The sequence below is a fragment of the Mustela lutreola genome, chromosome 9 (genome assembly GCF_030435805.1).
Source record: "Mustela lutreola isolate mMusLut2 chromosome 9, mMusLut2.pri, whole genome shotgun sequence".
Classification (NCBI taxonomy): Eukaryota; Metazoa; Chordata; class Mammalia; order Carnivora; family Mustelidae; genus Mustela; species Mustela lutreola.
This window is the reverse complement of record NC_081298.1, coordinates 119,643,803-119,664,350: the sequence shown is the minus strand read 5'-3', so window position 1 is coordinate 119,664,350 and position 20,548 is coordinate 119,643,803. Positions and strand designations below refer to the sequence as shown.

General features: G+C 37.1%; 1 protein-coding gene across 3 annotated transcripts in view; it reads left to right on the top strand.

Moving 5' to 3' along the window:
• STRN (striatin) overlaps nt 1-20,548 on the top strand; it is a 124,967-nt gene that overhangs the window by 20,659 nt on the left and 83,760 nt on the right. For all 3 annotated transcript variants that reach the window (XM_059188646.1, XM_059188645.1, XM_059188647.1), the window contains exon 2: nt 19,896-19,999. In XM_059188646.1, the coding sequence (XP_059044629.1) occupies nt 19,896-19,999 (104 nt within the window). The remainder of the gene's footprint in view (nt 1-19,895; nt 20,000-20,548) is intronic.

Here is a 20,548-nt window from a genome sequence, read left to right as displayed (position 1 = left end):
CACATTGATTAGGTCCCTAGCCATCAGTACTGCCTTTTGTTCTTTTTTTTTTTTTTTTTTGTGGTGAGTTTTTCCACCTTGTCATTTTTCCAGATAAGAATAGATGAGTGAGAGAACAGAATACTAAAAGGGTGGCAAAGACCCCAGAAAAATATATGCTAACCAAATCAGAAGAGACCCAAAACTAGGGGGAGAAGAAAGGGAGAAAAGAAAATGAATAGAACAGAGCCACACACTTGATTTTGGGCATATTCTGGTCTCTTAGAAGAAACTACCTCCCAAAATTTTAAAGAGGGAAAAGCATATATGTAAAATATAAAATAAGGGTAAACGATGAAGGGGTGGAATATGACTTAAAGATGAAAATTAAAGATTCTAAAAAAGGAATTGTTAAGATAAGTTGGTTGGAAAAAGAAAAAAGAATGTGATCAGGCTGGAGAGTAGAACAAAGGCATTTGTTAGATTTAGGGTATATTTTGATCTATTAGAAGAAATTGTATCTGAAAATTTTAAAGGAATAAAAGTATATGTATACAAAAAATGAAGTTAAATACAATGAATCAATAAAATATGACTATAACAATGAAAATTTAAAAAGTTTTTTTTAGGTATTGATAAGCTAGAATAGTTAAAAAATGTTAAAATAAGAAAGAGGAAATGTTAAAAAAAATACAATAAGAAAAAATAAATTAAAAAATTTAACTTTGAAACACTAAAGGACATGGAAAAAAAGCCATGAATTCTAGGTGTTGCTTTCCTCTAGCTCTGGAGTTCTGCAGTTCTCATTGGTTGGTGATCTTGGCTGGATGTTCTTACTGATCTGGGGTTGGAGGCTGTTGCAGTGATTCTCAAATGTCTTTGCCCAAGGCAGAATTGCACTGCCCTTGCCAGGGTCCAAGCTAAGCAATATGTGCTCTCAGGGGCTTTTGTTCCCTGAACGCTTTCTGTACAGCTTTGGAGGACGGGAATGAAGATGGTGGGCCTCTGGCCCCTAGGAGCTGAGAGCTTGGGGTCCCTGTCCTTAGTGCGCTCTCAGTGAAAAGCAGTCAATCCCTTCCGTCTCCTTGTCTCTGTCTGCACTCCATGATCACCTGGCTTGTGACTGAGTTTTCTGTCTCTGGTGCATGATCCTGTTTGGAGTCTCCAAACCCAGCAGATTCCTGCAGCAGGCTCCTGTGCTGCTGCTCCTGAAGGAGGAAGGAGGAAGGAGCTTGGATCTGCCACTTGTGGGGTCCCTGCTCTAAGAGCAGTAGCCTGACTGTGCCTCAGATCATGATTTAAGGTAACCCTGAGCTGAGAGCAGACTACTCGGCTCCAGTGTCTGTAGCCGGCTTTCTTGCTCCAATACCTGGGAGTTCTGCCACACTCAGACACCCCTGGGCTTTCTGTGATCCTGTGGGACCTGAGACCATACTTTCCTCGTGAGAGCTTCACCCCCTACTTTGCCTCTGGAGCAGAGTCCCTCTATGGAACAGATTTCTACAAGTTCTGATTTTGTGCTCTGCTGCTCTCTCACTTGCTGGTAGCTGGTCCCTCCCCACACCGTCTATCTTCCCGCCACTTTGGATTCACTTCTCCACAGTCCTAACTTCCAGAAAGTGGTTGATTTTCTGTTCCTAGAATTGCTGCTCTTCTCTTCTATCTCCTGTTGAGTTTGTAGGTGTTCGGAATGGTTTTATAACTATCTAGCTGAACTCCTGGGACCTGATGATATTTCAGTCACCCACTCCTCCACCATCTTGCTTCCTCTCCTCTATATTGATTTTTTAAAAATGTTTTTGTAGGGGTGACTGGGTGGCTTAGTCAGTTGGTTAAGCGGCTGCCTTTGACTCAGGTAGGATCTCAGGGTCCTGGTATCAGCCCCACATCCTGCTCCTTGCTCAGTGGGGTATCTGCTTCTCCCTCTGCCCCTTCCCCCTGCATGCATGTGAGCTCTCTCTCTTTCAAATAAAAAAAACTTTAAAATGTTAAAGAAAATGTTTAAAAAAATCTTTAAAATGTTTTTATAAATTTGCTATAACATGAATTAGAGAAGAGATTTAGAGCATGAATCACTGACTAGAAGCCACCAGTTTTTCTACAAAAAAGAAAGTTTTAATCCTTATTTAGAATTCAGAGTTAAACTTAGACTTTATTTTTAGAAACTGTCTAAATTTTACATTTAGCAGTGTTAAGGAAAACCAGAACTGGACAGTGGTTAGGGTAGTATAAGCAGATTTTAATCAGGGACTGTTGCATTAGGGGGAAAGAGACCTCGTAGAACTGGGCTCAATTCTGAATACAGCAAGAAAAATTAGGGGTTTATAGCCAAGGGGTAGGGGCTTAGTGGATGTAAATTATGAAGAGGAAACATCATGGGTAAGGGGATTCTAGCAAAACCGACTTGGACAGGATTCTTGCTGAAGGTTGGCCAGAGTGACCAGATTTCACCTGGGGATTGAAGGGGTAAGAAATTGATCAGATGTTCAGGGTGATGAGATACTGAAGGTGAGGGATTCTTGCCAAACTGACTTTAGTTAGATTGTTGCTAAAATTGGGGGATGTGAAGGTAGACATGGAAGTCTAAAGATCTGGCTTAGTTAAGCACTGTACTCAGAGGAGCCTAACTAAAGTTTGGTGGAGTAGAGAATCTTTGTCAGAAGAAATAATATCTTTAAAATAAGAATTGGTGGGGGTGCCTGGGTGGCTCAGTTGTTTAAGTACCTGCCTTAGGCTCAGGTCATGATCTCAGGGTCCTGGGATTGAGTCGGGCATCTGGCTCCCTGCTCAGTGGGAGTCTGCTTCTCCCTCTTCTGCCCCTCCCCCTTGCTTGTGCAGGCACCCAATCTCTCTTTCAAATACATTAAATCTTCAAAAGAAAAAAAAAAAGAATAGGTGTATATATAAAACATAAGCTATTCAGAAAGATAATGGGCAGAAAGTACCCCTTCCCCCCACTAGTCCTCACAAACCTACTGTTTGGAGGTAAATTTTAACAACTTAGTATATACCCCTCCAAAATTTTATGTATATACACACATAAACACATACACATGGGTTTTTTATTGAACTTGTATTTATCATGGCAATAATTGTTTATTGCCTCTCATTTAATCTACTTATCTATTTTAATCTCCATTCTTGTAATCTTCTTCCATTTTTCCTTATATTTGTAAAATATTTTTTGGTACGTGTGTTCTTTATTTACAAAAATCAAATTGAGTCATTTTTTTCTCTTTTTAAAAAAGATTCATATGTGATACTTCGTGTACATTAACCCCATTACTTTGAACTGTTTGAGAATTTCTTTTTTTTTTTTTTTTTTTAAAGATTTTATTTATTTATTTGACAGACAGAGATCACAAGTAGGCAGAGAGGCAGGCAGAGAGAGAGAGAGAGAGAGAGAGAGAGAGAGGGAAGCAGGCTTCCTGCGGAGCAGAGAGCCCGATGCGGGGCTCGATCCCAGGACCCTGAGATCATGACCCGAGCCGAAGGCAGCGGCCCAAACCACCGAGCCACCCAGGCGCCCCTGTTTGAGAATTTCTTAAACACAGTAATGGTTGGGTACGTATAAACCTAATTTAGCTAAGTTGCCAGGATTTTTTTTGAAAATGACTGCCCTTGTCTACATTTACACTAGCAGTGCGTTTTCACGTATCATCTACAATTCTACTTCTTGGTAGTCTCCTAAATATAAAATTATATCTCCTATTTTTATTAACTTGAGTTTTTCTGCTTATTACTGAGATCAAAAAATCTCTTTCTAAGCTTGCTAGCCTTTTGGGTTTCCTCTTTTCTTTTTTTCTTTTCTTTTTTTTTTTTTTTTTTAAAGATTTTATTTATTTGTCAGAGAGAGAGTGAGAGCGAGCACAGGAAGACAGAGTGGAAGGCAGAGGCAGAGGGAGAAGCAGGCTCCCTGCGGAGCAAGGAGCCCGATGTGGGACTCGATCCCAGGATGCTGGGATCATGACCTGAGCCGAAGGCAGCTGCTTAACCAACTGAGCCACCCAGGTGTCCCTGGGTTTCCTCTTTTCTAAATTGCTTACTCATATTCTTTTTTTTTTTTTAAAGATTTTATTTATTTGTCAGAGAGAGCGAGCAAGAGCGAGCATAGGCAGACAGAGTGGAAGGCAGAGTCAGAGGGAGAAGCAGGCTCCCTGCAGAGCAAGGAGCCCGATGTGGGACTCGATCCCAGGACGCTGGGATCATGACCTGAGCCGAAGGCAGCTGCTTAACCAACTGAGCCACCCAGGCGTCCCGCTTACTCATATTCTTTATGAGAGCATGGAATATCTATTTATTAAGATCATCTTCTATCTATACTTATAAATAGAATCAGTTTTTCTTTTCTGTAATTTATTTTTGCTAGTTTTTTAGGTTAGCGTTATAGTATTAGCAGGAAACAGAATGATAGTTTTATTTGTTAAAGCTAAATAAATATAATACTTGTAAAGTAGTAAGGTGAAGTTATTGGGATTTATATTTACATTAGGAATATTACTTTACAAAATAGCAGACATTGTTTGCTAATGTTTAATATTAAATGTTTAATGTTAAAAAGGCATTTTCTGGACCTTACTCTTTAAATTAATAAAAATAATATAGACACACACAGAAGTATCTACATCTATCTATCTATATATATATATCTACATATATATCTTTAGATACACACATACTTGTAGCTACTTTAATTGATTTGGGATGTTATGGGTTTGTGTGTTTGAAAATCAAGTTTACTAAATATGTTTTTAGTCTGGAGGCTCAAGTCCTGTCTTGCCTACTGCCTAAAGGAGTGCCCACCTTAATAGTAAATGAGCAACAATTAAGCTTACATTTCAGTCGTACCCTCCTTCACTATAAGCTCTCTGAATTGAACCCTCTGGCATCTGTGTTTTGTCTTCAGATCTCTGTTAGTATATACATTTATGTTTTAAATATGATTGGTTTGTACATAATTAACTATTTTGTGTGTTTTTTGTGTGGCAGTGAAATGAGTTAAGAAACCACTTATTTAGAAAATATAACGTAGGAAGAGCTCAGTAAACGATAGCTTTCATTAATGTTGTGTATTTTCATATGTATAGTTGTATTTCCTGCACTTTCAGTAATTATGTAACCAAAACTGATGTCATTTTTGCTTATCTTTCTGTCTCTGCATACAGGAAAGTTCACAAGAAAATTCAGGAAACTGTTCACCTTGGTTAACCCTAGGTAGTGGAATTGGGTAAAGGAATGGATCTGCTGGTATTTCTTTTATATATTTACATAAAATTTGAATTTTTTTCCATTTAATGCTATTTTTTAATGAGGAAGAAGAATTTTTTTAAAAACAATTAAAATATAGCTTATTGAACTACTCTCTTAATGAGTATTTGGATGGTTCTGGAAAACTAGTCAATATTATGATCTTAAAAGAAATATTCATTAAAGCAATGAATGTTTATGAGTGTTTAAAAATCAGTAACAACACCCAATGCTAGCCGAGCTGTGTTAAACTTTACTCTCATACATTGTTGTTGGTATTATCAGTTGATCAGTATCTATCAGGAAACAGACATTGACTTAATAATTCAGTTTGTTGCAGTCTTTCCCAGAGAAATAAATAATTCCCTTAAAAGTCTGTATGCATGAAGGGCAGCCTACTGAATGGGAGAAGATATTTGCAAATGACATATCCAATAAAAGATTAGTGTCCAAAATATATAAAGAACTGATAGAACTCAACACTCAAAAAAAAAATCCAGTTTATTATTTTTTTTAAGGATTTTGATTGTTATTTTGACAGAGAGACACAGTGAGAGAGGGAACACAAGCAGGGGAGTGGGAGAGGGACAAGCAGGCCTTCCACCAAACAGGGACCCCTGACATGTGGCTTGATCTCAGGACCCTGACATCATGACCTGAGCTGAAGGCAGGCCTGTAACTACTGAGCTACCCAGGTGCCCCACAAATAATCCAATTTAAAAAATGGGCAGAAGACTTGAATTGACATTTCTCCAAAGAAGATGTACAGGTTGCCAACAGACACATGAAAAGGTGCTCAACATCACTCATTGTCAGGGAGATGTAAATGAAAACTACAAAACTACAATGAGATATCACCTCACACCTGTCAGAATGGCTAAAATAAAAAACACAAGAAGCAACTAATGTTGGCAAGGATGCGGAGAAAAAGGAACCCTCATGCCTTGGCTAGTGGAAATGCAAATGGGTGCAGCCACTGTGGGAAACAGTGTGGAGGTCTCAGAAAGTTAAAGATAGAACTACCCTATGATCCAGTAATCACACTATTAGGTATTTACCCCCAAAATACAAAAACAGTAATTCAGAGTGATACATGGACACTTGTGTTTATTGCCGCATTATTTACTATAGTCAAATTACGGAAGCAACCTAAGTGTGCATCAATAGATGAATGGATAAAGAAGATGTGAGATATATATATAAGACACACATAAACATACATATATACATACAGTGGACTATTATTCAGCCATAAAAAATGAAATCTACAACAACATAGATGGGTCTAGAGTACAATGCTAAGTGAAGTCAGTCAGAGAAAGACAAATACCATATGATTTCACTCATTTGTGGAATTTAAGAAACAAACCAAATGAGCAAAGGGAAAAAAAAAAAAAAAGACAAACCAAGAAACCAACTCTTAATTATAGAGAACAGACTGATGGTTACCAGAAGGGAGGTGTGTGAAGGTGGGTGAAATAGGTGATGGGGATTAAAGAGTATAGTTATCATGAGAAGCATCGAATAATGTGTAGAACTGTTGAATCACTATATTGTACACCTGAAACTAACATAGTGCTGTATGTTAACTATGCTGGAATTAAAATGAAAAGCTTAAAAAGTCTATATGCATGAAGAACATCATTAGCAATTTATTATGTAATAATGAAAAATTACTGTCTGAATGCCCAGCTATAGTGAAATGAGTATCAGGAATGCTTTTGGCAGCAAGTAAACCCTGTTAACACGGACATAACAAAGGTCATATTTTTTCCATAAGTCTGGTGGTGGGTAGTCCTTTTCTCTGACATAAGCTGGTATAGTTATTCAGTGATAACATAAAGTAACTAGGCCTTTTCTATTATTCTCCTCTGCCATTCTTCATCCCCGAGTCTGCTGGCTTATTGTCTTCCTGTTACGTTATGGTTACAGGACTGCTATAATTACAGATATCAGGACCAGAGTGGAAAGCAGCAAATAGGTTTGTTTGAATGTTTTTTGGGGTGTGTCTCTTATCCGTGAATGATAAACTTTCCCATAAGTACTTTCTCTGCATCCACAGCTGATAGCCATATGTATTTCATTGGCTACATAGCCATGTGTGGCCACAACAGAAACTAAGAAAGTGTGAATTTTACTTTCCAGATTCTATTGTGGGACATAGCAGAGTAGAAAGAGGTTGGGAATTGGTGTTTTGAGTAGCCAGTCCACAAGATCTGTTACAATGGTTAAGTAAGTTACGGCAAATTTGCTTGAATTGATTTTTTACTCAATTATTATTATTGTTGTTTCTTCTGTAATAAACTCCATGAAAATGATGGTATCAAAAACAGTAATAACACAGAAAATTAGATTAGTTAAATACTTAAACTGTGTTTAGCAGAATGCCTGGTACTCCAGAGTGCTTATTTTCTTGCTTCCTGACTGAACATTAGTTTAAGTGCCGTAAAGTAGTAAAACAGTATTTAAACATAGAGGTATTTTTCTTTAATAGAAAATAATAAGTACTCTTCAGAGTACCTCCTAGAAGGGAGGGATTACTTTAAGCTAAATAGGCTAAGAGTTGGCATTAGTAGAATTTGAAATTTCAGAAGGGCGTTTGAAGAAGGTAGTGGGGATGAAGAGCAGAGCGTAAGCCAAGGCATGGGCCTGGGAGAGTTCAGGCCATATCTGAAAACTAAAAGATGGTCTGCTTTGATTGGAGCAAGGGATATGTGAGAAGGGAATGTGGAAGACATAGCTAGACAGGTGAGTTGGGAACAGATTGTAGATAGCCTTAAATTCCATTGGGAAGAATTTGGGCTTTAGTTTCATAACACCTTAAATTTATAGGTTCTAATTCAACATATTGAATGAATGTTTTAAATATGAAAAGTGTTGCCCCTTGAAGACTGCTTCTTTAGAGATTGTATACCTATCAAAAGGTAATTTGGTTTAAAACATGTTTAGAACTCCTTTGCAGTTTTCTTAACCATTAAGAAAATGATACACTATAGAAAACTCGTCATTTGCAAGGGATACTTTGAGACCTTTGTGCATCCTCAAATTTGCAAGGGAAACTTTGAGACCTTTGTGCATCTTCAAATTTTAAAATTAAGAGGGCTTTGTGTGGGATCCTTGCTTCCTCTGAATTATATTTCTTTGAGATTCATGTTTCTTATATATATAATATTCCTATGAAGTTAATATTCTTCTTGGTATTAATGAAAGTTTTATTTCTTTTGATGAATAGATTTTGCTTAGGTTGAGCACTTGCTGAGTCAGTAATGTTTCTTTCCTTCCTTTTTTTTTTTTTATTTTTATATAGAACATTTGGTGGTCTTGTTCACATTCATAGTTACAAGCTGTTACTAAATTTGACACTTCCTTCTTTCCTGATTAAGAACTGTTACTTTCTTAGTCCTTATATTTTTCTTCACTTGTGCTAGCTGTTAGGCTTTCTTTGGGGTTGGGGATGGCGAGACATTTTTGATGAAGAAACTCAGTTAAAAAAAAATAGTTATTGCTTTTGAACTTTGAGATGTGAATGCTTATTTAGGCTCGGCTCACTCATTTACTCTGGATCTGACCTCTGGCTTCTTATTGTCTTAACGGAATTTCTTCTGAGTGTCTCTCAAACAGTGATAACTGTGAATATTGAATCAGTGAATGTCAGGTTTATTATACTGCACATCCACAGCTTCTCCTCTTGATTGGTATCTTATTCTCTCACTCCACTCTATGTATGTGTATGAATATATATATATATTTTCTTTTTTCCAGCTTTATTGAGATATGTGTGACATAACATTGTGCAAGTTTATAGTGTACAATATTGATCTAATACATTTGTATATGTGTATATGTATGTTTTTTTGTAACTGAAATTTCTTTTTCTTTTTGCAAACATTAGAAAATTTGTAAAGATTTGAGAGATAGGAGGGCATGCTCTGGGAATTGATTGGTTGGGGGCAAGATGGAAGCTTTGTGAGGATTCAAGAAACCTGATGTATGGTTATTTATATCCTGCAATCAGTTGATAATATGCAGATAATTAATTTAGTGTTTTAAGTGTGAATTTGGGCAATGGAGAGTTTCTTGTGTAGGACGGTCTATATTTTTAATCATACATTTAGGGATGGAGGGATTGAGATGATAGAATATACCACTATCTCCTATAGCATTTCAGATATAATGTGTCATCTAAAAAAGACTTACTCATCTTTTTTGGAAAGTAATGCTAGATGAATAAATAAAAATAATGGTACAGAATTTATGAGGACAATTTCAGGAAACTGATTTGTTGAAAGATAAAGCAAGCTGTAAAGTTAATACTAGATTAAAATACAGTTTTCTTTTTTTTTTTTTTTTTTTTTTTTTTTTTTTTTTAAAGATTTTATTTATTTATTTGACAGAGAGAAATCACAAGTAGATGGAGAGGCAGGCAGAGAGAGAGAGAGAGGGAAGCAGGCTCCCTGCTGAGCAGAGAGCCCGATGCGGGACTCGATCTCAGGACCCCGAGATCATGACCTGAGCCGAAGGCAGCGGCTTAACCCACTGAGCCACCCAGGCGCCCTAAAATACAGTTTTCTGAGATGAACAACAGTTATGTACTTGACCCCAGAGTTGAATAGGTATCTCTCACTGTATTTTGTGTTTACTTATTTTTAAAGATTTTATTTATTTGTTTGTTTGTTTGTTTGTTTATATTTGAGAGAGATGCAGTGAGAGAGAGCATGAGTGAGGAGAAGGTCAGAGGGAGAAGCAGACTCCCTGTGGAGCTGGGAGCCTAGTACGGGACTCGATCCCGGGACTCTGGGGTCATGACCTGAGCCAAAAGCAGTCGTCCAACCAACTGAGCAGCCCAGGTGTCCCTTATTTTTAAAGATTTTTAAAAAATATTTTTAGAGAGAGAGAAAGGGCGGAGGAAGAGAGGGAGAGAGAGAGAGAATCTCAGATTCCCCAGTGAGCTCTCAGTCTCACCACCCTGAGATCATGTCCTGAGCCAGAATCAAGAGTTGGACACTTAACTGACTGAGACACCCAGATGCCCTTATTTTGTGTTTATTTTTATATTTAGTGTTTTTGTCTATAACTGTGTTTCTGGTTCTAGTTGCATACAACATACACTACTGATCTACGTATACTTTTTTCAGCATACAGGTTTCATTCACTGGACGGTGAGCTCTGTTTTATTTTGTTGCTGTCATAGCCCCAGTGTTAACTCGCTGGTGCAAAGCAGTGCTCAGTTAAATGAATAAATGTGAATATTCAATAAATTTATGATTCAAATCCTCATTTTTGGAGACCGCATTGTCTGGTCTTAGCTTTTTTTCTATACCTACGTGTTCTGGTCTTGCACTCTCCTTACATTGGAGGTGCATTGTGACTAGGAACTTAGTTTTGTCTTTCCTATATTCTTTATAGTAATTTGGACTGTGGTGGGTAGTAGGTATTCCCTAACAGTGTGATTAAACTAAATGAAAAATGGTCAGTTTTGTTTTTTTTTTTAATCACGAGACTGCTAAAAATATAGTCATAAACAAGAAATTTGGAAGAGAATCAAAAAAGCTAATGTGTCCTTGTTTGTCAGCTTGAGGGCCTATATAAGACCACTTGTGTGGAGTATAGAGCTAGGGTTCTGGGACAGCTCAGTTCCTTGTTCTTTAACGGCCTATTTGCTTTATTTTTGGCCTTCTAACTATGTCACAGATGGTGTAGGTCAGTGGTTCTCCAAGTGTTGTCCCAGAATAGCAGTATTAACATCACCTGGGTACTTGGTAGAAATGCAAATTCTTAGGCCCCACTTCAGACTGAGGGTGGAGCCTGGCTCAGGAAGTCTGTGTTTTAGTGGGTCCTCTTGGTAATTCCCCTGGTAAAGTTTAATGTCACACCGTCTTTAGGAGAGCGGGCTATCTAGAGGCAACAGTTGCATGCCAGAGAAAGCCAACTGGCAGGCTGAATTTAAGAGAATAATGTAATCCAAGGCTTTTCAGAAGGAATAGATACGTATGGTTTTTGAAGATGTTAAGATATAAAGCAAATTATTGAAACTTCATTGTATGCTATTTCTTAGCCTAAGTAAACTGTATTACTCACTTTTACTTTTCAAGTATTTCTCTGTTTGTGAGTTTGTGCTCAAATTCAAAGTGAGAAGCTTGAATTGGTCAAGTTTTCTTGTACTTTACATTTTTGTAAAAGTGAGTGCTCTTTCCCTCCCATAGCGGATGACCAAGAAACAACTGAAAAGTGTCCAACCCAAATTAATTTTTTGTGTATTTTTCTTTTTGAATATATTTTTGGTGATTTCAGTTTTAAAATTTCTTTTTTATCAGTTTCAAATTTGAGCCCTTTTTAAATTTTAGAGTACAAGGTTTCAAAATTAAGGTACAGTTAAAATAATTTGTTTTTTAGATATTCCTGCATTATGCACATAAACCTGCTTAGATAAAACAGATTTATATTCCTTATCTATATCCTTTTGACAAATTGGAATTGAAAAATAATACAAAAATTAATTTTTGTTCACTATGTAGACTCAAATCGTAATATCTCCGGTTGTTGTTTTTATCTTTTTTCATTTTAAGATTTTATTTATTTATTTGACAGAGAGAAGACAGCGAAAGCAGGAACACAACACAAACGGGAGTGGAAGAGGGAAAGCAGGCTTTCTGTTGAGCAGGGAGCCTGATGTGGGGCTAGATCCTAGGCCCCTGGGATCATGACCTGAGCCAGATGCTTAACGACTGAGCCTCCCAGGTCCCCCAGTCTTTTTTATTTCTTTCTTTTTTTTTTCTTTTTTAAAGATTTTGTTTATTTGCCAGAGAGAGAGAGCGCGTACACACAAGCAGGCAGAAAGGCAGAGACAGGCAGAGGCAGTGACAGAAGCAGGCTCCCTGCCAAGCAAGGAGCCCGATGCAGGACTCTATCCTAGGACTCTGGGATCATGACCTGAGTCAAAGGCAGCGGCTTAACCAACTAAGCCACCCAGGTGTCCCTAATCTTTTTATTTCTAATGGTTAGGAAATGAGGGCCTGATTCTAGGTATATAATGTAAAAATCTTATAAGGCATCGTGAAAGTTCTAGCATTCATTTTCCCTGAAGATAACTCCAAAGTTTTCTTTTCGGATATATGAGCCATTACTGTTAGGTTTCCTTGTATAGATAAATGGATGCATGATGACTTAAAATTTTAAAAGATGAATTATTTTATTTGTAACACTTGAAAACTATTTTCATACCTTATCTACTTGATCAAATTGAGTTTATTTCTTTTTCTAATTTTTTTCTCAATATTTCAATTGCATGTCTTAATCTTTTGTTCTTGGAACTCTGGAAAGTTCAGAAGAATTCACTCTGAGAATGTTGAGGTGACAGTAGTGCAGGCAGAAGCAAGAGTTTTAAAAAGTAGGCAAATGGTAGCTCAATAGTTCATAGAGAAGTATAGCTATAAAATAAATAGGTAACTGAGTTCATCACTATTCCATATTACTTAACAGTATTGGAGGCTAGGCATAGATTTGTTCCCTAACTAGAGAACTCTCTTATTTCAGAAGGAATTCTGTTGTAGTGATGTGCAGGGAGAACTTTAAGGGACCCTTTGGACCATGCATTTTTCTGTCTTGTCCTTGTTGCTGAATACTCCCACTACATTACCTTTGTGTCTTGAGTTTTCCAAGTGGTGTTTCATTCATGGTTTTGCACTGTCATCTTAGTTCATTTGTGAGAATGCTGTGCTCTTTAGGGATATAAACTACTCAATCTCTTGGTGATTGTTTTTTCTCCTTTGTAAAAATAATGTAATTGGATTAAAACATCCAAGACAGGGGTGCCTGGGTGGCTCATGACCTCTGCCTTCGGCTCAGGTCATGGTCTCAGGGATTGAGCCCTGCTCCCGCCCCTGCTCTCTGCCTGCCTGCCTGCCTACTTGTGATCTCTATCAAATAAATAAATAAAATCTTTAAAAAAATAAAAAAAACATCCAAGACAAAGTCTACAAACTGGTAACTTGTGGAGCCAGATCTGGTGAATGAATTTGTTCTGCTGTAATTGGCTTTACATTTCTCAATGAAGAGACTTCTATGCATAGCAACATGCCTGTGGTACAGCATTCAGAAGGTGTAAGGACAGACATGGATATTTGAAGGTAGTTTTAACTCCTGTTCCTCTTTCTCCCATCCACCTAGTTACTTTCTTTGGAGATGTTCAGAACGACCGCATGTTTGTGAATCACTCCAGAGTTATTACTTATACATAGAAGCATAATAGTATATTTACCTTTTTGTTTTAAACCAAATGGTTGCAAACTATATACTTTGTTCTCTGTCTTGCCTTTTTGTTTTTCCATTTAATCTATCTTGGGAATCATTCTATATCAATATACCTAGAACTGTCTCCTTTGTAACAAAGCATAACATTCCTTCGTGTAGATACAGTCCACTATCTTTTGATTTTTCCTTTCTTTCCTTCCCCCACCTCCGTTCCCCCTCCTGTCTTTCAGTCTTTTTTCCCCTTATGTCTCTCCTCCCCTTTCTGCCTTTTCAATTAAATAAGCCAATTCAAACAATAGTATCCTTCCATATTAGTATTCAGGGGTTTTGAATTATTTATTTATTTATTTATTTATTTAGTGAAAGATTTTATTTATTTATTTGACAGAGATCACAAGTAGGCAGAGAGAGAGGAGGAAGCAGGCTTCCTGCTGAGCAGAGAGCCCGATGCGGGACTCGATCCCAGGACCCTGAGATCATGACCTGAGCCGAAGGCAGCGGCTTAACCCACTGAGCCACCCAGGCGCCCTGAATAATTTATTTTGCTTATTTTTTCCATGTGTACTTTAGAATTATGTGTTGTATTCTTTGCTTAGATTTTATTTTTTTCTTGGAAGTTTTATTCTAATCATCTTATTTTTGTTATTATAAATGGGATTGTTTTCTATCATTATATCTATTATTTATAGTTTCTGGGTTTTAATTTATTATTTTTATATATAGCCTTTACTCAAATTCCTCTATATTTTGTAAAACTTTTTATAGTCAGTTTCTTTGGATTTTCCTAGTATCTACTCATATCATTTGCAAATGATGATAATTTTATTTTCTTTTTTCAGTTTTTAAACTTTTTTCTTTCTTGACAGACGACATTAACTACTACCTCCAGTATATGGTTAAATATTTGTGGTAAAAAATGGCAATCCTTTTTTGTTCCCGATTGTCCGTATTTCTTGGGTTTTTCTATTATACATGATGCTGACTTCGAATTGAATTTTTTGTATCTTATCATATTAAGGTAGTTGGCCTAGTGTTTATTTCAAAATTAAAAAAAAAAGATATTATGTTGACAGAACAGTTGCAAGGGTAATACACAGAATTTTTTCCTTCCTGAACCATTTGAGGGTAAGTTGCCAGCCAGCCTAATAGGCTGTTGCCTCCCACCCAATACTTTAGTGTTTATTTCCTCTATACAAGTACTATCTTATGTAACCATATATAACCATCAAAATCAGGAAATTAATACTGATACATTACTACCATCTAATCTTCAGACTCCATTCATGTTTCATCACTTGTCCTAATAATATCATTTTATAGCCAAATTCAGTTCATAATCTTGTATTACATTTGGTTTTCATGTCTTTTTAGGCTCCTTCAATCTAAAACAGTCTTTCCTTGACTTTTATGACCTGACACTTTTGTACATTACAAGAAAGTTAATGTAAAATGTCCCTCAACTTGAATTTGCCTGATATTTCCTTATGATTGATTTCAGATTATGCATCTTTGGCAGAAAGAAGTATCACAGAGGTGTTCTGTGATCACCAAGAAAAAAATCACTAATATAATTATTCTTTTTTATTTATCTTTCTAGGCAACTCCATCTTTTCTGTAATCTTTCTCTAAAACAGTTCTAGATCTTTTTTTTTTTTTTTTTTTTTTTTTTTGTAATTTGACAGAGATCACAAGTAGGCAGAGAGAGAGAGATGAGGAAGCAGGCTCCCTGAAGAGCAGAGAGCTGGATGCCGGGCTTGATCCCAGGACCCTGGGATCATGACCTAAGCCAAAGGCAGAGGCTTTAACCCACTGAGCCACCAAGGCACCCCTAAGTCTTTTGTTTTTATTAAATATATAGCTAATCCAATATGTGAATTGGTAGAAGGATGGGGAAGCAAGTGTACTGGGAAAACAAGGAGTTTTTTTTTTTTTTTTTTAAGATTTTTTTATTTATCTGTCAGAGAGAGAGAGCGTGAACACAGGCAGACAGAATGGCAGGCAGAGGCAGAGGGAGAAGCAGACTCCCTGCCGAGCAAGGAGCCCGATGTGGGACTCGATCCCAGGACGCTGGGATCATGACCTGAGCCGAAGGCAGCTGCTTAACCAACTGAGCCACCCAGGCGTCCCAAACAAGGAGTTTTTAATCACAGTAAAGACTTTCCAGTATTATGGACTGAAGTTTCAGAATCATCCAGGAACCATGATGGTGGCAAAAATACAAAACTAGCCAAAGGATATAGAGAGGAAGAAATTGGTCATTGATTTTGTCATTACTTTGATTTTTATAATTATATGGCTAGGTTATTGTTTTTATTAAAGCCATATTGAAGAGTATATAGAATTCTATGCCAAAGCATTGTTTGGTCAAAGAAGTTGGGCTATCATATCCTTTTGACAAGGCTTTCATTTTTGTCAGCTTTTATTATTCCTTTTCTTTCTTTTTTTTTTTTTAGCAGGTGGGTGTGAGGCAGATGGGGATGAGGGATAGAGGGAGAGAGAGAGAGAGAGAGAGAAGATTTCTCTCTCTCTCTTTTAAAAGATTTTATTTATTTGGGAGAGAGAGATAGAGAGTGAGAGAGAGAGCATGAGCAGAGAGGAGAGGGAGAAGCAGCTCTCTGCTGAGCAGGAAGTCAGATGGGGGCCTCAGTCCCAGGACCCTGGGATCATGACTTGAGCCAAAGGCAGATGCTTAACTGACTGAGCTACCCAGGCTCCCCAGGGAGAGAGAATCTTAAGCAGGCTTCATGCCTAGTGCTGAGCCTGACTCGGGGCTCTATCTCACAATCCTGAGATCATGACCTGAGCTGAAATCAAGAGTTGAAGCTTAACTGACTGAGCCACCCCTCATTTTTATCAGCTTTAAATGCAATGTATTATTATTATGCTTACATAAAATAATGAATCTCCTTGCAGAATACATAATTTCAAAGGTTTTATGATCATTAAGTTTGGGTAGTATAGATATTTGATGTCTTCTCTTCTATGATTGTTTTTGGAGTATTTTAATTCTGTAAGAAAAAATAACTCTTCTTTAATTGCAATTTTAAGACCTTATTGAAATAAAAACAAAACCAGCACTACTTGTATCTTGAAAATTGTAAGATCCGGGGCGCCTGGGTGGCTCAGTGGGTTAAAGCCTCTGCCTTTGACTCGGGTCATGATCCCAGGGTCCTGGGATTGAGCCCCGCATCGAGCTCTCTGCTTAGCAGGGAGCCTGCTCTTCCTCCTCTCTCTCTGCCTGCTTCTCTGTGATCTCCATCTGTCAAATAAATAAAATCTTTAAAGAAAAAAGAAAATTATAAGATCCTTGGTAAATTGGATTTTGTGTTCAATATGGTACTAAAAACATAGAAAGGAGTGTTACTCAAATAGAGTAGAAGTTTAGTGGTTCACTCACTAAACTTTAGTTGGACAATCCAGTTTCTTAAGGATGTGTTAAGGTCATCATTAAATATAAGTTCTTGCTCAATTAAATAGAAAGCAATGTGGAAATATAAATAATTGTTATCTGCATTAATGTAATAGAAATGGAGGGGGAAAGCCTATGAGAATAGTGAAATTGATGGCTATCCTTGAGGGCCCTTCCGTCCTTTCTGCCCTATTCTTAGTGGTATTCTAGTGGTGTAACTCTACAGGAGTTACTTTACCAAGTGAGTGTTTGTAACATAGTTTCAGTTCCTTAAGTGGAAGATACTATTTCAATTCTAAATGTCCTTTTAGATATTCAAGAAAGCCATTCTTTCTAGCTGTTTTACTGAAGATGAAAATTTTATGGTTTGTTTACATGTTAAAATGTAGGGGTTTTTTTTTGTTTTTTTTTTTTTTAAATTTTTAATTTTTTATAAACATATATTTTTATCCCCAGGGGTACAGGTCTGTGAATTACCAGGTTTACACACTTCACAGCACTCACCAAAGCACATACCCTCCCCAATGTCCATAATCCCACCCCGTTCTCCCAAACCCCCTCCCCCCAGCAACCCTCAGTTTGTTTTGTGAGATTAAGAGTCACTTATGGTTTGTCTCCCTCCCAATCCCATCTTGTTTCATTGATTCTTCTCCTACCCACTTAAGCCCCCATGTTGCATCACCACTTCCTCATATCAGTGAGATCATATGATAGTTGTCTTTCTCTGCTTGACTTATTTCGCTAAGCATGATACGCTCTAGTTCCATCCATGTTGTCGCAAATGGCAAGATTTCATTTCTTTTGATGGCTGCATAGTATTCCATTGTGTATATATACCACATCTTCTTGATCCATTCATCTGTTGATGGACATCTAGGTTCTTTCCATAGTTTGGCTATTGTGGACATTGCTGCTATAAACATTCGGGTGCACGTGCCCCTTTGGATCACCACGTTTGTATCTTTAGGGTAAATACCCAATAGTGCAATTGCTGGGTCATAGGGCAGTTCTATTTTCAACATTTTGAGGAACCTCCATGCTGTTTTCCAGAGTGGCTGCACCAGCTTGCATTCCCACCAACAGTGTAGGAGGGTTCCCCTTTCTCCGCATCCTCGCCAGCATCTGTCATTTCCTGACTTGTTGATTTTAGCCATTCTGACTGGTGTGAGGTGATATCTCATTGTGGTTTTGATTTGTATTTCCCTGATGCCGAGTGATATGGAGCACTTTTTCATGTGTCTGTTGGCCATCTGGATGTCTTCTTTGCAGAAATGTCTGTTCATGTCCTCTGCCCATTTCTTGATTGGATTATTTGTTCTTTGGGTGTTGAGTTTGCTAAGTTCTTTATAGATTCTGGACACTAGTCCTTTATCTGATATGTCGTTTGCAAATATCTTCTCCCATTCTGTCAGTTGTCTTTTGATTTTGTTAACTGTTTCCTTTGCTGTGCAAAAGCTTTTGATCTTGATGAAATCCCAATAGTTCATTTTTTCCCTTGCTTCCCTTGCCTTTTACGTTGTTCCTAGGAAGATGTTGCTGCGGCAGAGGTCGAAGAGGTTGCTGCCCGTGTTCTCCTCAAGGATTTTGATGGATTCCTTTCGCACATTGAGGTCCTTCATCCATTTTGAGTCTATTTTTGTGTGTGGTGTAAGGAAATGGTCCAATTTCATTTTTCTGCATGTGGCTGTCCAATTTTCCCAGCACCATTTATTGAAGAGGCTGTCTTTTTTCCATTGGACATTCTTTCCTGCTTTGTCGAAGATTAGTTGACCATAGATTTGAGGGTCTATTTCTGGGCTCTCTATTCTGTTCCATTGATCTATGTGTCTGTTTTTGTGCCAGTACCATGCTGTCTTGATGATGACAGCTTTGTAATAGAGCTTGAAGTCCGGAATTGTGATGCCACCAACGTTGGCTTTCTTTTTCAATATCCCTTTGGCTATTCGAGGTCTTTTCTGGTTCCATATAAATTTTAGAATTATTTGTTCCATTTCTTTGAAAAAGATGGATGGTACTTTGATAGGAATTGCATTAAATGTGTAGATTGCTTTAGGTAGCATAGACATTTTCACAATATTTATTCTTCCAATCCAGGAGCATGGAACATTTTTCCATTTCTTTGTGTCTTCCTCAATTTCTTTCATGAGTACTTTATAGTTTTCTGAGTATAGATTTTGTGTCTCTTTGGTTAGGTTTATTCCTAGGTATCTTATGGTTTTGGATGCAATTGTAAATGGGATTGACTCCTTAATATCTCTTTCTTCTGTCTTGCTGTTGGTGTAGAGAAATGCAACTGATTTCTGTGCATTGATTTTATATCCTGACACTTTACTGAATTCTAAAATGTAGGGTTTTTTTCTTTAATTATTCCTTGAAGGGGCCAGGAACCTATAGAGGGCTGTGGTTTCTGATTTTCCTTTTTTGAACTTTTACTTTTTTCCTGCATATTAAAAAATCTCCTAAAAGGGGGTGGAGTGAAAGGTGTGGATTGAGAAAAGGCAGCTGTTTATTGTTTGTGGGGGAGGTCCAGAATAAAGTCTTTCAAAACAATTTTAAATCCATCATAAGATTTACATATGTGGTGAAGTTCTGAGAACTGTTACTTTGCAGTGGTATTACAAGAACTCAGGATTTTATCATCCCCTTTCCCCATCCTCACTTTTATAAAAGAGAAGCCCCCTCAATGCCACAAACACTTGAGCAAACTGTACTGTACCCTTTGCATAACGTCTGCATTTATATTGGTTGTTTTAGATTATAGAATCTTAGAGGATACAGTCTACCTGTTGTAATATCCCTGATCTGAAGTAAAATGCATATTTTTTTAAAAAAAACTTTTTTTTACCTCCTTGCAATCAGTGCCGTTCTATATATTTAAATACCTTGTGACACATATGTAAAAGGAAGTGTATTTGTATCTAAGTGTCCAGTCTCCCAAAGTTTCTGTCTTCAACTGGGTTAAACAGTTTTTTAATTTGGTCTAATCTTAGCTTTTCTTTTCCCTACTTAGGCCCAGATTGCTTTCCTTCAGGGGGAAAGAAAGGGTCAAGAAATTTTGAAGAAAGATCTTGTGAGGAGGATCAAAATGCTGGAGTACGCTCTTAAACAGGAAAGGTAATTCAGTGAAATGGAAGATGATGTTCTGTGTAAAGATTGGAGTAATTTTTCTGTCATTCCTAAAACAAATCCAAATTTTAATACTTAATACTTTCGAATTCAGGAAATAGTATCTGTATTACACATTTTAAAATGGTTATAATATGTTAATTTAATGTTCTTGTGATTGTTTAGTAATCATGACCAATAAACTGATTTATATGATTTATTTTAAAAATTTCACATTTTCCCTCTGTCCTGTCCTTTTTAAAGAAACTTATATGCTTTCTGAGCTGTCATTATCCATTTCTTTATGGAATTGAAACTGTTTTTGAGTTGTAAAGGAAATTTCTGTGATGCTTACTCCCTCATCAACTAATATTATTTAATTTGATATGTTTTCTTTGGGAAAAAATGTAGACTGTCTGGAGAACCTTTTTATCTTTTTCTAGACTTTTCTGGTATTTTGTTCCTTTGCTATCAGCTATTCCTATCTCTCCAAAGTGAACCTTATCTTTCCATGTTGCTAGTGTCTAAGATACTCTAGTAACAAAGCTTGGATCACAA